At 38.7% G+C, this 17,816-nt stretch overlaps 1 protein-coding gene across 5 annotated transcripts in view; it reads right to left on the minus strand.

Annotated features, from left to right (window-relative positions):
* The window catches only part of csk (C-terminal Src kinase), a 133,460-nt gene that overhangs the window by 34,529 nt on the left and 81,115 nt on the right, over positions 1-17,816 (minus strand). For all 5 annotated transcript variants that reach the window (XM_041178471.1, XM_041178472.1, XM_041178470.1 and 2 more), the window contains 4 exons: positions 11,141-11,228; positions 6,280-6,393; positions 5,503-5,615; positions 974-1,193 (listed from right to left, as the gene is read on the minus strand). In XM_041178471.1, coding sequence (XP_041034405.1) covers positions 974-1,193; positions 5,503-5,615; positions 6,280-6,393; positions 11,141-11,155 — 462 coding nt within the window. In that variant the 5' untranslated portion in view covers positions 11,156-11,228. The remainder of the gene's footprint in view (positions 1-973; positions 1,194-5,502; positions 5,616-6,279; positions 6,394-11,140; positions 11,229-17,816) is intronic.

Genomic DNA, 17,816 nt, shown 5'->3' on the forward strand with positions numbered 1-17,816 from the left:
TTCAGTCAACCCTACTGTACATGAATGGGTCAAAACTGAACCATACTTGCCAATGAAGAACTTTGCAAAAGCATGTATTTTATTATACATTCTTAATCTAGAATAGCTTTATAAATCCAGGTCAGTAGAAAGTTTTCATAGATGCAAAATATCAAAAATGCATTCTCACAAGATAGAAGAACTTTTAAAATAATATTTAACCATCTGTCTGACATGCATATCCTGCCAACAACTGAAGCATGAATTAGTCCACAGACAGAAATCACTGCTTGTGACAATTATGTATAAAAAAAGTTGCCTGCCATTTACAGCCCACTTGGGAAATACAGGCCACAGAAACCTTGAATTCAGAAAGTTGTTTCAACCCAAATATTACATTCACATGTGGGATACAGAGCTAGTACATTTGGTGAACAGAATGAACCAATAAGGATTTCACATTAACACAAATACCAAACATTAAATTTAAAAAAGATGCAATTCCATACAGAGGCCAACATTGGTATTTGAGGAAAAATGAAAAACTTACTTTAGGTGCATACAGAAACATCTTGAGGCAATTTTTTAGACACAAAGTACATTCAAATCTGCCAATGTGAGGAAGATTGCAAGTCAATTGGTTAAGAATAGCGAATTTGCTAGGTGACCAACCTGTGGCACAGTGGATCTAAACTTGTTTTTATCTGACCGAAACAAGTTTCAATACTTCAAAATAGTTGGAAAAAAGGTTTAATACATGCTAGAAAGAGCTTCTGCATTACCTCTGGTTTAATAACTCTAGTTTATCATACTCAAATTTTAATTCTATAATAATGCTGAAATAGTCGATACTACGGGCATATTTTAAAGATTGCCCATGAAATATTCAAATGTTGGAGTGACACTAAAATTATATTATTCTAAAAAGCAGACTGGGCCCACAAAGCAGAGAGTTGAAAACAAAACCAAACAAAAAAATTAAAATCAAGCTAACCTCTACTAATTGCATCAGGTTGTCAAAGTAGGCTTCCTCATCAATGCTGAGTTTGCTGGAAGAATAAATGATTCTGTAATGTTCCACCTTCCCACTACAGCTCACACACAGTGTGTAGTCCCCAGGATAGTTGGTACTTTCTCGTACCAAATATAAACCATCTTCAGGAGGATACAGTAGCCGCTCTGCTTGTTCACGAGTAATTTTTCCATGAAACCAGCTGCAATAGATAAGTAACATAAATCAAAAAGCAATATTAAAACAGGGCAAATGATGGAGAGTGAAATCCAATTGTTTTCACCACTGACTTCTAAATTATGTCTCCATAAACTATTTGGACACAGGTTAAGAAGAAAAAAAATCATTTTTGCATGAGCTTATTCTCGGGTGCTGAAGTAATGCTATCACCAAATTATTTTTGTTTAATGCAGCCCTTTAAATGTCCCCTTCCCTTTTCTTGCCTCTCCACACCATCCTGTATTTGACCTGTTCCAACAGCTGAAGTTGGAGGAACATCCTCCAGTCATGGAGGCTTCTTAAACCTGAGACTGGACAATAACTACTCTATGTCTTTGCCCTTGCACAAGTTAACTACTAAAGTGAAATACACTGCACTTCTCCAATTCCTAAGTTAGTAATTTAAATAGATTCAGTTTTATTAAGCTCATTTAGTGCTGTCTTGTATTTTAAAAGTAGCAAAATATGGGAATGACCGAAATTTTGATACAAGTTGTTGCTGCAGTTTTGCAGTATGTTATGCGACAGTCAAGCCACAGAAATCCATTATGAAATTTTCTGCAAATTCATAGAAGATGTACCAAAGAATGCACTTATTTTTGAATTAAATAAAAATGAACTGGACTAAGGTGCTGAGCTGAACTGAGAAGCAGGCAGCAGTGGCCTAAGCACTACAGCACCACATCGAGGCTATTTGTTTGGTGTACCTTAAACAGGGAACAGATCCTTTGTTTCTTTTCATCACTCATTAAGTGCCTTGGATGTTTTACTGTGTTAAATGTGCTATCTAAATCTAAGTTGTTACAGAGCAAAGTTGTTTTATTTCAAGTCTGATGACAATGTGTACAGCAAGTTGGTGTTTATATTTCTGTACTATAAAAAGCTAAAGAATAAATTACACAATGTATATCTGATGTGTCTCCTCCTCTTTCCCCATCCTTCCAAGCCAATACCCTTGTCATCACGCTAGCTGACAACGGAAATGGCTTCCTCTCAGGAACAGCTTTCCTCCCTTTCAAAACCACGATCATTCCCCTGCTTTAAAATTAAACATTTGCAATTTATCAATCCTTGCAAATTACACCCCCATCTCCCCTTAACACAATGGAATTTTTTGCCAAATTGGTGCCCATGTTTCCTTCAACTCCATGTTTAAATCTCTCCAACCTGGATTCCATCTCTCGCCACAACAACAAAAGCCCAAACCACAGTCACAAATTGGATGCTTTTTGACTATGACTTTGACTGTAATACCATTTCCTTCCTCAACCCTGTGTAGTCTTTGACACAAAACGGAGGCAGTGGCACAGTGGTATTGTCACTGGACTAGTGTTCCAGAAACCCAGGGTAGTGTTTTGGGGGCCTGGGTTCTATTCCCACCACGGCAGATGGTGAAATTTGAATTCAATAAAAACCTGGAATTAAATGTCTGATGATGAACACGAAATCATTGTCAATTGTTGTAAAAACCCATCTAGTTCACTAATGCGCTTTAGGGAGGAAAATCTGGACTGGCCTACATGTGACTCCAGGCCCACCAGCAATATGGTTGACTCTTAAAATGCCCTGTGAAGTGGTCTAACTGGTCAGTGACATCCACATCTCATGAACAAATAAAAAAGACGAGCAATCCTTCTTTATTTACTCTCCTCTCTTGTTCAGACTGCCTTTTGTTCCACTTTTACCTAACTAACCGTAGCAAGAGCATCGAGCTTTGGTTTCTATTACCACTTCTACATTAGCACTCGAACTCCAAAGATTAAACTTTGGTCCCCTACTATTCTTCATTCACAAGTTGTTCCTCAGCATCATCCGCACACATGGGGGCAGCGTCCAGATATTTGTAGACAACATCCAATTCCACTTCTTGACCGCCTAGCATGATCTCTCCATTAATTGTGTTGTCAGGCTCCTTTCCTGAAGTCCAGGCTTGGAGGAGCCATTATTTCCTCCAATTAAATATTCCAAAAGACAAAAAAAAAAAATCACCATTTTCAGCCATTACCACAAACTACACCCACTGGTTCCATATTTCTCTCTGGTAACTACCTCAGGTCAAACCATACAGTAGCCAGCTCGGTGCCTTAAGCAACCCCACATTTTTTCCCCATACAAAAAGCACCTACTTTCCAATCCACTAAATCAACCACCCCCACTGAAATTTGTGCCACACTAGGCTCAACTACCCCAATATTCTTCTGGCCAGCCAAGGCATGCAAGTGTACAAATTTAATGCCAACTAAGGCTACTAGAATTATCTGAAAAACTAGAAGACGTTAGACACTTAGCATTGTAACAGCATATGAATATTTTAAAAGGGGCATATTCCATTACAAATGAGTCTCCTGGACCTAAAATTACTGTCAGCAGCTACTATATTTTGTGCCACTAGCATCAAGATGATTATCTGTTTCCTACATATTTATTTGATATATTCAATTATTTAGCACACTTTGAGGGTTGGAGACAGGGAAAGCATTCTGTGCATTGGCAAACGAGCTAATAATTGAAGTTCAGCTGCTGTAGCAATTGTAATTTGCATTAGAAGGGTAATGTCATGCAAAAAAATGTAAGGAATTACTCAATTATGCGCATAGACTAAAAGCAAATACCTTTTGTGAAGCTGGTCAGGAATATCATACTGTTTCAACTTTAATTTTTTAGCTGAGTTATTAAGGAATGCAGCTATAAATTTAGGCTAGTTTTGTTCTTTCATTGAGAAGAATCCATGAAGAAGTTCCCTTTCATGAAAGTCACATACAGTAAGCACTCCATTTAAAATATTAACTGACTGAGATGGGATTTGCATTTTTGAAATTGAATGGCAACAAATGTTTCAGAATGCAGATAAGCATTTTATCCTCTCCAAAATGGAACATAAACTTTTGTATCACACTGCTCACAAATCATTCACAAAAACAAGAGTTATAGAAGGTCTTTTGGATATAGTATCATATTACACAAAGAGCACATGGATCTGATATTTAATCTATTAAAAACTAGTGCACAAGGCAAACAAAAGATCTGTTTCCCCTTCCAACTGCAGCCAGTGCTAGGCAAATGCCAAAAAAATCAATTGCAACATCTCACTCAGAGTAGCTATTACAACAGAAAGGATCTGGCCCTGCAGCCTAGTAATTAGTTTTATGGTATATTTATCAGCTTAATGGCATAATTCAAACTCTTAAAAGCTAGCTGAATGAAAACAATAGCACCCCTTCGCCAAAATCAATTCTGGCTGTCCTTGTGACAAGGGGAGAATAATAGATGGATTGCCTGGACTACATCATCAATACTCACTGAACCACTTGCTTAACAAATTTTCCCAAGATACATCTCAAACCTTCTTCCCCACCCCCAAACGCAGAGATTCCTTCTTCAGCCTTGCTTGAGACTGAACCCATTCCTTATCCCCAAATTAAGGCTGAATGGCCACTAAGAGATAAATCTAAACCACAATCTCAAAAGCACTAACATTGCATCACATTAAGTTTTTGTCATTCTAAGACAATCTCTACAGAATTAATAGTAATTAATAAAAATAAGTTCAAGACTCATGCACTAAAAAACTGTGGTAATGGCTGATTATTTTTCTACAAACTAGAGTTAATAAGCTGATAATAACAGAAATGCAACTGCTGCGTGTGAATCATGGGAACAGTAGAACCAGCTAAACTTTAATCGGTAGGAAAACTACAGCTGTCCATCAACAAACATAAAACTGAAGACAAATAAGATCAGCTGCCTTGAGAGCAACTGCATCTCTCGCTCTCTTTCTCTCTACCACCATGCAAATTAGCCTCATTGTCAGTATTATTGCACCATCCCTTCTGCATCAATGCCAAGTTGCTTCATGTGCAAGATTTGGCAGCATAAGTTTGGAGGGGCAGAACAGCGAACAGACACACACAATGCAATGCATATCAAGAAATTGCTTTGTGTTGTGTTTGTTTAACACCCAGACCAAATCCATACAAATTTCTATTGCAGTGTGTCCAAATGACGTTTTTTTAAAATGTGGCCAACATCAGGCCTATAATATGAATTGAGTTTGACAGCTCCAGTCTAAATCAATTGGCTGATTCAAACACACTCAGAGGCCACAGAATGCCCCTGAATTAGGATGATTGTACATTTAAATATTCCCAGTAATATTTTGAGAGAATTCTCCCTTTGCTTCTTTGCCCCAAATTTTGGAGGGAAATAACAGGAACAATAATGGCGTTAGTTTCACATCAATAGTATTTTTGTTTTCTATGATCAGTGGTTATAGCACCAAAGCATCTACTTACGGCATGAGGCTGAGTTTTGCACCAGATTTGACTCCTTCTCTCTTCTGAACATAGTTTGCAGGAATGATACCTTCTTTGCCAATTTTGCTCTTTGCTTTGTACCAGTTTGGATCCTAAAAATGGCAAAACAGAATTAGAAGAGAAAACAAACTGGAAGTGCCCAGTGACAGCAATAGGCACAAAGTGAATTTAAAAAGATGCAATTTTTGGCAAATTAACATAATTCCCTTCCCTTAAAGCATTGCATCTCAAACCATTTTGGAAAAGTACTGAAAACCAAAGAGGTTTATATATTACAAGGAAATGAGTAGACCTATTTAATAAAGTTGTACATATAATGGTACAATCAGCTCAAGATCTGTTGTAGTAGTAATAGCATTCAAAACCAATGCTATACAAGGGGGCTGTGAATTCATACTATGTTAGAGTAAAAGAATCTGGAGATGGCTACTGCTTGTTAACCAAATCCTTAGAAATGGCTTTGAATGATAAAATCATTGCATGATGCAGTTGTTCAACTGCTCCTTGGATTTTTTCTTCCCTTTCCTGCACATCTTCTGTGGACGAAGGTTCATGAAGTACAACATCCACATGGCAGTTAATCAAGCAGACACTTTAAGCCATATTTTATTGTACAATGTAAGCTTGAACATATGTGGTTTTCAATAAATGTAAAGAAACTTCCTATATTACAAAAATATTTTAGCAGACGAACAAATCTTATTTAAGGAGGGAGTCCCATTTAGCTTCCAAGGGAACACAGATGAACACTTTTACCTTGGTGACCGAAATAATGGTGAGAACGTCGCCTTTGTTAAAGGGAAGGTCTTGTTCTGCGCTGCCACTGAAGTTGTATTTGGCTATACATTCTGTGCCTGATGCCCATATCGTCTGCAAGAGAAAAAGGCATTATTTATCATAAAGACTAGGATTTCAGTACTTCAAATTCCTCCAAGAAGTATGCACAAAGGTTGTTGTGAAAAACATAATAAACTCAAGTATAATGATTGGATACAGCAAAATGGTTTTCCTTGCCATTTTTATTGTGAAAGACATCAAACTTCACCAATTTTGATTTCCACAATAGCTATGGCAATAGCTAATGTAATTTTGTCATGCCACTTTGAAAACGTAACTTGACAAAATCAAATTGCATTTAGGCATGTCACTCCCACACTTCCATGAGGGCAATAAATTAAGGACAAGCTCATGAATATGTATTAGATGACATGTTAAAACTTAAACACCATCTGTTTTGGACTCCAGGATTTCGAAAATCAGGAGGCCAAGTCAATTTAATTATTTCAATTTATTTCAATGAAGCCAGAATGAAATACTCAGCTAACAACTACTCTATAGTTTAAAAGTTGCAAATGTTGATTGTACTGTTCAATACAGCTGAGCCATGCTTGCTGGCCTGCCCTTCAACAAAATTAAAATTTAAGCTCCAAATCTGCACTTGTAATTTTTTGTAAAATGGCTGAACCACTTCAATGTTTAAAGCAGTATGAGGTGGTCATTCTTTGTACATGAACTGACTCAGGCAGAATGTAGGCAGTAACTTTTTGGTGTGGGAAGGGGCACAGAAAAGTTACAAACAGCAGATACATGCATAGATAAAAGGAAAAATCAAATGTAAAACCAGAAATAGATATACAATGTAAAATTGCTAATGCAGAACACAAAACAGGCAATATCTAATCAGGATTCAACCCATTTCGTATGGAGTTCATACAGAGCTGCGAGATCATGTTGCACAGGGGCCCTTAAATGTTCTCACATTCAAATTGCTATGTAACAGGCAGCACTGTTGTAAAAGTGATACGTAAATTAAAACATCTCAGTGTTACTACTTTCTTTCCACTTTCCTGTATGCCTCAGAAACCTGGACAATAAATACTGGTCTGTGGAAGAGAACAGAGCCCTTTGAAACACATGTTTAAAGTTCCATATGCAGATTGAAAGTCAAATGAAGAGATGCTTGAAATTGCAAGAGCAAAAAAAAACTCTAAAAAGTGACATCCAGAAAAGAAAATGTCAAGTGTTTTGGTCATTTGATCAGAACTGAAAAGGTACAGAGGTCTCTTCTAGAGGGCAAAGTGGAGGGCACCAGAAAGAGGGGTTGAACTAGGTACGTATAGTTAGATGATGACATCACAGAGCAATTGCAGATGAACTAGTAGGTGTGTGAGGATGGCGTAAGATAAACGAGCATGACATACCCTGACAGCGGATCTGCTGGTAGGAATAGCTACAAGCAGCAGCAGTATTTAAAGTGCTACGGCATTTTTGCAAGAATCTGAATTTTTTCATCAGGGTTCAAAATGAAAAAATGATCCTTGTGGTTATGCATAAAAACTTTTGAACTCAGTTATCTATTTACATACCATTTACACACAGGATACTTTTTCCCTCCCCGGTGTTACTTAATTTTCTCACATCACATCCAGTGCACAGTGATTTATTCAAGCTCAAATTGTAAACTTTTCTCCCATCACTATATGACGTTTCCATGGTTCGAGTGAAGTTGGTAGGAGATTAGCATTTGAATAAAAATTAAATACCAAAATATTTTTGCCCTTCTTTCCTTGATTTCCACTGCTCCTTTAGCACACTTATTTTTGGCCTTCAAATATTTTTTCAAAATTTTTGCTCCATTTAACCTTCCAATTATACGTTTATAGATAGAAGTGTCAAGACAAGAGAAGGTTTTCAGTTTCCAAAGCACGACTGACAGACAGAGACAGGCAATGTAAAGGCCAAAACACTGGAGATTAACAAAAGCATGACCACCAACATATAAAAACACCAAGCATGATAGGCTATCAGTGAGCATGCCCAGATAAGTATTCCTGTTGCTAAAAGTTAACAGGATACCCAAGAAATGCTGCAACATTGAATAGGCAAATTTCTATGACGCAATATGTTATGGAAAACTTATGTAAAAATAAAATAGAATTTCATTACCAACTGGAGGTTCTGAGATCAAAGCTACCTGGCTTCATGATGTTGTTACTGAGCGTGTCACCACATTGAGCACGTGTGAGGCAACAAAGAATTACAATTGTGAATTGGGAGTAAAGAAACTTAGCTGTTCCACCCAGCAGAAACAATGCTATAGAAGATCCAGCCATAAACAATGTCTTTGAAAAAGTCCAACATTCATGCCATCCTGTCTGAAATTATTTATGCATTTGCGTTTTCAACATTCTCCCAACCCCAGATTAAAAATACCACACCAGCTCATTCTTATGAATTGGTGAATTTAAAAAAAGAGTAGGGAAGGAGAGAGAGAGAGAGCAGGAAGACAGCTTCAAGAACCCAAAGCAAATGTTAATCGTGTCATTGGGGCCTTCCCCTTAACAGCATAAAACTGCAACATTTAAGGAAAAAACATTCCAAATGTTCTAAACCCCCTGTATGTAAAAGACATCTTACAGCTAACTTGGTTACAATTTTTTGAATGGTAAAGATTATTTATGTTATGTTGCTCTCTACACCACCCAACCCCATAACAAAAATTCCACACCAGTTCATTCATATTAATCTGCTAAAGCCATAAAATATTTTCAAACAGTCTGTCACAAATGTTTACAATTGTTTACTTCAGTAACACGAATACTTCCTTTAAGTGAGTTTTGTTGCATGTATGGTTACGAGAAACAAATTGTCACTTCACAGTATCATCACAGTTCAGAAGGCAGCCATTTGGCCCAGCAAATCTTTACTGGCTATCTCTTAAAGAGCATTCCACCTCATCCCACTCCTCTGCCTTAGCCCTGTAACCTTGCACTCTCTCTCTCTTCAGGTAGCAATCCAATTCCCTTTCGAATACCTCGATCAAATCTGCCTCCTCCACCACCCTTTCAGGCAGTTTGTTGCAGACTCCAACCATCCTCTGGATGAAAATTTTTTTCCTCATCACATTTACTCCTTTTGCCAATTACTTTAAATCTGTGCCCTCCTGATGTTCTCTTGAGTGGTAACAGTTTCTTACTGTTTACCCTGACCATACCCCTCAGGATCCTGAATACCTCTACCAAGTCTCCTCTCAGCCTTTTCTCCAAGTTCCAAATCCACATAGCTACAGTTCTTTATCCCTTTAAACATTCTTGAGAATGTCCTCTGTACTCTCCCCAATGCCTTCACATTCTTCCTCAAGTATGGTGCCCAGAACTGGATGAAGTACTCCAGATGAGGCCTAACTAGTGTCTTGCACAAGTTCAACATGACCTCCTTACTCTTGTACTCAATGCCCCTATTAATAAAGCCTAAGATACCATATGCTTTATTAACGCGCCCTCTCAACATGCCCTGCCATCTTCAATGACCTATGTACATATACACAGCGGACCCTCTGTCCCTGCACCTCCTTTAGAGGCTTTCCTTTTATTTTATACTGTCTCACCATATCTTGCCTGCCAAAACGAATTACTTCATACTTCTCTGCATTGAACTTCATTTGCCCAATCCAAGTTCAAGACTATACCTCATCACAGTTGACAACATTTCCAATCTTCGTATCATCTGCAAATTTTGAAATCATGCCCTGCACACCCCAGTCTAGGTCATTAATATACATCAGGCAGAGCAAGGCTCCCAACACTAACCCTTGAGGAACTCCGCTATAAACCTTCCTCCAATCTGGAAAACAACCATTTATCATTACTGTTTCCTGTCATTCAGCCAATTTCTTATCCAAGTTCCCCTTATTTCATTACCTAGAATTTTGCTCACAAGTTTGTTGTGTGGCACTGCATCAAATGCCTTTTGAAAACCCATACACAACACATCAACAGCATTTCCCTTATCAAACTTCTGTTACCTCCTCAAAAAACTCCAGCAAGTTAGTTAAACATGAATCCATGCTGGCTTTCTTTAATACCCTGCACTTGTCTAAGTGACTATTGATTTTATCCCGTACTATAGTTTCCAGAAGTTTCCCTACCACTGAGGCCAAACTGACTGATCTGTAGTTGCCAGCTTTATCCTGGCATCCCTTTTGGAACATGGGTGTAACATTCTCCAGTCCTCTGGCACCTCCCCTGTGTCCAAGGAAGAATGGAAGATTATCACTTGAGTCTCTGCAATTTCCACTCACTTTCCTCAGTATCTTTGGATGCATCTCATCAGGCACTGGTACCTTATCTATTTTAAGTAAAGATAGCTTTTCTAACACCACCTCCCTCTCGATGGTACACTAGAAGAATATACAAGTTACCTCCTCTCTTATCTCAGTCAGGGTAGCATCTTCTTCCTTTGTAAAGACAGATTCAAGGTACTTGTTCAACATCTCCGCTACTTCTCCTTCCTCCACATGCAAGTGTCTTTTTTGTCCCTAATCAGCCCTACTCTAACTACCCTTTTATTACTGACATTTATTAAAGACCTTGGGATTCTCTTTTATGTTCACTGCCAGCCTCTTCTCATGCTCTCTCCTTGCTTTTCTTATTAGTTTCTTCACTTCCCCTCTAGTCCTTCTATATTCAGCCTGTACAGCTTGTTTCTCAACAACTACAAATAGATTTATATCATTATTCATCTCTAGGTTCATGCAATCGTTAACTTGATGTTTAAACTTTCAACTAAAAAATGAAGTAGAATGAGTGCATTTAACTGGAAATGGAGGTCGATTTACCTGCGGCTGTGACATGTTGCACTGCTGTAAATATTGGTGTGGGTGGGAAGCCTCACAGCGGTTCAACGGTTGCTTGGTACCATCAGACCTGCAGTACAGAAGCAAAAGCATTATAAACAATAGCTTTAGATAGAATTTCAATCAAATGCAAACAGTTTGAACCAACATGTTCTGTAACTCAAAGTGCTGAATTAAACCTCAGTACCACCTTTGAAAGCAGGAACTGTTGTTGGATTGGATTGGAGATGCAAGCAATCATCCAAATTCAAGTTGCTACGTTTTGATGAGTCATGTCCAATACTTCATTGTTGCCACTGCTCAGTGACAGCACACTTGCCTCTGAATCACAAGGTTAAAGCTCCATTTGAGGGCTTGAATGCAAAAATTAAGGCTGACGCTCCAGTGCAGAACTGCGGGAGTGCTCCACTGCTGGAGGTCCCATCTTATGGATGAGACATTAAACCAAGGCCCCAGCTGCCTGCTTAGGCAGATGCAAGAAATCCCATGGCACTATTACGAAGAAGGGGAGGAGGGAGGCAGTGGTATAGTGGTACTGTCACTGGACTGGTATTCCAGAGACTCAGGGTAATTCTCAGATGGTGAAATTTGAATTCAATAAAAATCTGGAATTGTAAGTCTGATGATGACCATGAAACCATTGCAGATTGTTGTAAAAACCCATCTGGTTCACTAATGCCCTTTAGGGAAGGAAATCTGTCATCCTTACTTGGTCTGGCCTTCATGTGACTCCAGGTCCACAGCTATGTGGTTGACTCTTTTAAAAAAAAATGCAATTAGGGATGGGCAACAAATGCTGGTCTAGCCCACATCCCACTAACAATTAAAAAGAGCAGGGGTGACCAGGTCTGCTGGTCAATACTTAATCCCTCAATCAACATCACAAAAACAGAATATCTGGTCATTATCACACCGCCGCCTGTGGGAACTTGCTGTGCACAAATTGGCTGCCACATTTCCTACTGACCTCACTTCAAAAAGTCCATTGTTGGCACATAAAGCACTTTGAGACGTCCGGTGGTCATGAAAAGTGCTATATAAATGCAAGTCTTTTCTTTTTACTGTCACCATTTTCAAATCACAGACCCATTAAATTATGCCAACTACAGTTGAACATTTTTCTGGCGGTTTCACCAAATAATCCACTACCTCTCCACTAAAACAGTCTTCTCACCACCGCCACCGCTACTCCCATATTTTTAAAACAGAAGTGCTGAAAAGGGAATTTAAAATTTTTTTAAAATACAATAATTTTCTCCTAGGTTGCAAAACACCAATGCCCAAAAAATTAAGCGTGAATTCCTGGAAATTGCAAGGCAGTCTTTGTGGGTTTTCAACCCGAGGCCCAATTCCCAATTATGTGCAAAATAATTAGAACTATTCAAAGATCTAGTCTTGGAGGAGTGCCAGTATATAAAGCAGGAACAAGAAGCAGGAATTCTGAAGTAAAGATTCTGTTTGACAAAGTGACACCCTGAACAATGTAGATAGTGAAACCAAGTTCCAGGGGAAAAGAAAGACTTAATTAAAACTACAAGTCATAGCAATCAAGCGTGACATACAGGCCTAGATAGTAAATACACCAAATTACATAAAATATATAGCGCAGAAACAGATCATTTAACCCAGCAAGCTCATTCCAGTATTTACTCTCCACTCTAGCCTCCTCCCGTTGTTCCTGATCTAACTATCACCGTATACTCTATTCTCTTTGTGACTACTTATCTAACAGCCACTTAAATACATAGTAATAGAGTCATTCTGTAGAGAAGGATGCCATTCAGCCCAGACTCCACGCCAGCTCTGTAGGCCAAAACAGTTAATTCCAAACCCCAGCTCTGTCACCTTGGCCCTGCAAGTTTACTTTCCTCAAGTGCCCATCCAATTTCCTTTTTATATCATTAATCATCTTCACTTCCACCACCCTCAGGTGCAGATCATTACCATTCACTTCATAAAGTTCTTCCTTACATCCCCCCACATCTCTTGCCCAAAACCTTAAATGTGTGTTCCCATAAGCCAATGGGAACAACTTTCCTTTATCTCCCTTATCTAAACCTGTCATAATCTTGTATATGTCCATCAAATCTCCTCTCAATCTACTTTACTCTAAGGAAAACAGCCCAGGCTTTGTCAACCTAACCTTGCAGCTAAAAATCCTAAGTTCCTGGAAACGTTCTGGTAAACCTCCTCTGCACCCTCTCAAGGACCCTCACATCTATACTATCTGCCTCAACTACTCCCTGTGATACAAGTTCCACATTCTCATCATTCTCTGGATAAAGTTACTTCTGAATTCTCTATCTGATCATTTTTTGACATTCTTATGACGATCATTTCTAATTTTGCACTTCCCCACAAGTGGGGGGAAAAAAAATAGGCATTTTACATCACCACTTGCTTAGTTCTGATGACAGGAAAGCAGCATCCGAATGCCAACTCTTGAATTAACATGGTTGGAATCAGTTCTCTTATGCAGCCACACAAATGTAGGCCAACTTGGTGAAACTTTACATTGATTAATGTAATGCTCTGCACATTAGTTGTCCAGGTTATGAAACCTGCTTTTCCATTCTCCCCTTCTATTACCTTTACAAAAGCAATTATGACATCACTAATCAATAATGCTGCTCTCTGACCAGCGTAAAGCCTACCTTCACTGCAAGAATCAAAATACTTGAGCTACCCGTTCTGATTTTAGAAAAGATTTCACAGCATCTGCATTAGACGATGTTTGTCATATATGCTTGGATAAAAGGGAACCGCTGCATGCACTATACTTAAATTTCCAGACGGCATTTGATAAAGTGCCACATCAAAGGCTATTCCAGAAAATAAAAGCTCATGGTGTAAGGGTAACATATCGGCATGGATAGAAGATTGGTTAGCTAACAGGAAGCAAAGAGTTGACATACATGGGTCTTTTTTCTGGTTGGCAGGATGTGACGAATGGTGTGCCACAGGGATCAGTGCTGCACCTCAACTTCTACAATTTATATTAGTGATTTGGATGAAGGGACCGAAGGAATGGTGGCTAATTCTGCTGCTGACACAAAGATAGGTAGGAAAGTAAATTGTGAAGAGGATGTAAGGAGGCTACATAGTGACATAGATAGGTTAAGTGAGTGGGCAAATATCTGGCAAATGGAGTACATTGGGGGCAAATGTGAATTCGTTCATTTTGGCAGGAGGAATAAAAAGGAAGCTTATTATCCAAATGGTGAGAGAATGCAGAGCTCAGATTCAAAGGGATCTGGGTGTCCTAGTGCATGAATCACAAAAGGTTAGTATGCAGGTAATTAGGAAAACAAATAGAATGTTATAATTTGAGAGGAATTGATTACAAAAGTAGGGAGGGTTATACAGTTATACAGGGCACTGGTGAGGCCACACCTGGAGTAGTGTGTGCAATACTGGCCTCCTTATTTAAAGAAAAATGTAAATGTATTAGAAGCAGTTCAGAGAAAGTTTACTAGACTAATACCAGGAATGGGCAAGTTGTCTTATGAGGAAAAGCTGGACATGTTAGGCTTGTATCTGCTGGAGTTTAGAAGAGTAAGAAACGACTTAATTGAAACATACAAGATCCTGAAAGGTCTTGACATGGTGGATGCGGAGAGGATGTTTCCTCTTGTAGGAGAATCTAGAACTAGGGGTCACTGTTTAAAAATAAGTGATTGCTCATTTAAGACAGAGATAAGGAGAAATTTTTTCTCAGAGGGTTCCGAGTCTTTGAGATGCTACTTTCCCCACCTTTTCAGGAAGAGTGTCTTTGAATACTTTTAAGGCAGAGCTAGATAGATTCTTGATTAACAATAGGGTAAAAGGTTATCGGGGTAGGTAGGAATGTGGGGTCGAGATTACATTCAGATCAGCCATGATCTTATTGAACAGCGGAGCATGCTCGAGGGGCTGAGTGGCCTACTCCTGCTCCTAACTCGTATCTACTTATGTATGCAATTGATCTTTATTCACTAAGGTAGGGTTCATTTTCATGTTTCTAGTGAGATTGATCATGCCAAATCCTCTATGAAATAAAAAATAGCATTAACATTCCAGAGTAAAACTGTATAAACACTGAAGATGTTTTTCAAGTGCCAAAGTATGAAACCAACATGAGAAAACTAATGATCCATCAAATGAAATCAAGCTCTTATTGGATTAAAAATTATTAATTCAATCAAAGGGATTTTCATTCCAAGTCAGAAAGTGAGTAGTCATACTGACATTTGCTAGTGGCTGAAATAGGAATCAGGCGATAAACCAAGTTATCCTAAAACAAGTTAGAACAAAATTAGATCAAAATCCAGCTCAGAAATACAGACTAGCAATTTTACACAACTTTTTCCTGGTATTGGCCATTATCAGGATCATTTGTATTATTGTAGAAAAGCAATTATTATAGATTGAAAGTTACAAATGACACAATTTAAAATGCTTGGCAGCCTCAAGTGAATTCCTAAACTCCAATTAGCTTGATATATGCTCAGGGTTAAATTGAAAGGTGACAAGTAGTCTTCATTTTTGAAGTCCATATGAGAACCAAGTGGCAAGGTGTATGAGCATACTGCACCAGCATCAACGTAGCTATACTGACCAGCGACAGACACTGATCTCTTTCCTCCATTAGTGACTACACCCATTTCGATCCCTTCCCCCCCACCCCACCCCCCACGAGGGCCACCTGCCACTTGCTTGTCCTGCTTGCTACCCTTCATGTCCCCATTAGCACATTCCTTAGATAATATCACCACCATCAACACCCCTTTGTCCTTTTGTCTATGACATCTTTGGCAATCTCTTCTTTGCCTCTACCTATCACTAGCCCTCTATCCAGCTCTACCTGTCCCAATTTCACCTCATTTCTCTATTTCTTTAATTCTGATGAAGAGTCATACGGACACGAAACATCAACTGTGTTCCTCTTCGCAGATGCTATCAGACTTGCTGAGTTTTTCCAGCTATTTTTGTTTTTGCTACAAAAATACTTCATTGGCTGTAAAGCACTTTGAATTGTCCTGCTGTGAAAAGTACAATATAAATGCAATTTGGTCTTTCTTTGCTGATAGAGGTCATGCAGACTGCTCACAAACTAGCACCCTTGGACCACTAAAGTATCCAGGAAGGAAAAAATTCAGCAATGCAACAAAGAGACAGAAATTTACTTTGCTTGCGACTGTGCTGCATCCAAAATAATAGAGGCCATGCAAATTGCAAAAGAAAATTGTCCTAACTTTCAAGCATTGACCTCCCTTGCCTTTAATGCAAATAACAAAGCACATACAAAAATTTGATGTTTCTTTGAATTTTATATCTTGCCTCAAGGAGTTGCATCCTTGTAGAAAGAAATGAATACTTAAAATGAAAGCAATATAAATGCAGAAAATTAACTCACGCTATTGCATCTGGCTGGCAATTGCCAATAGCATGAGGAAGTCCGAAGAAACTGCAGTGCCTGCCTCGTTTGATGAATGCAGAATTGCTTCCCCCAACATCCAGCTTCCAAGAAAGTGCAGAGTGGGAGAGAGAAAAGCTGTCAGCTCTTCAGCAAAAATTCATAATTGCTTCCAATAATGGTAACCAATCCTCTTTCAAAACGCACTTGCCCAAGGTCCTTCGATCCCTGTCTCTGACAGAATTTTGGTTCAAGTTTGCTCAGCATTGTCCTTTTCATGTTATGCCCATCCCTTTTGTCTCTTTCACTAACAGCTTGCCTTGACTCCCATTGTAGCTCCAATAGCTCAGTCTGAGCAGCTCATTTTGACAAGAGTTGGTAAGAAGTCATTTGACACTAACAATAACGTGTTTAATAAATTTTTTGATGGGAAAAAAAGCTCAATATCCAAACTAAATAGAATAAATAATGTATTATTCAGGCTGTAGAATAGATTTATTAGGATAACCATAAAAGAGGAGGAAGTGAGGAAGGTGAGGGGAGAATAAGAGTGGATGAGAGGGGAAAAGAATAAATGCACTCTACTGATGTTAATAATGAACTCTCCATTTATTTGGCCTCCGAACGCAACTCCAGCTTCTACATTTCTGCCTGTGGTTTGCTGGGCCTATATTCCATTCCCTGGATTATATTGCAGAACACCCTGGAGCAATGCTATGGAAAATCTAATTTATCATTCTACCTGCATCTATATCATCAGCTTCTCTCCTACATTGCTTGAAAACCCACAGCCAACTTTTCCTCACATCACCACCATCCCCATTCCTGACCCTCTCAGGAAAAAGGTAGAGAACATGGGAGGAAGTTCAGCACTTGATAACTCCAGCCTTGAATCTGCTCCTCTCGGCCATGCCGGGAGAGAGAGCGAGAGAGAGAACGCTTTAAAGGGGAGCATTTCCACACTTCTTCTGTATGAGAAAAGAGAAAATCCCATTCCCAAACAATGCTTGCTTACAACGTGGCTGTAGGAACTCGGACAATCATTTGACAACAAAAAGGTTAATGTCATGCAGCCATTTGCTAAAACAGACTTTGTATTCAGAAAAATATTGCACACATTTGTGTAGAACTAGCAGAAACTAGCTTTTTGCTAATCAAAAGACGTATGTTATTCCATAAATTATGAAAAAGTTCAAAATTAAACCCATTTTAAACCAAGACTGTAAATAAAAACTGACTTATCATACAGAAGGTGAAAGTAGT

Source organism: Carcharodon carcharias, chromosome 32 (genome assembly GCF_017639515.1).
Source record: "Carcharodon carcharias isolate sCarCar2 chromosome 32, sCarCar2.pri, whole genome shotgun sequence".
NCBI lineage: Eukaryota > Metazoa > Chordata > Chondrichthyes > Lamniformes > Lamnidae > Carcharodon > Carcharodon carcharias.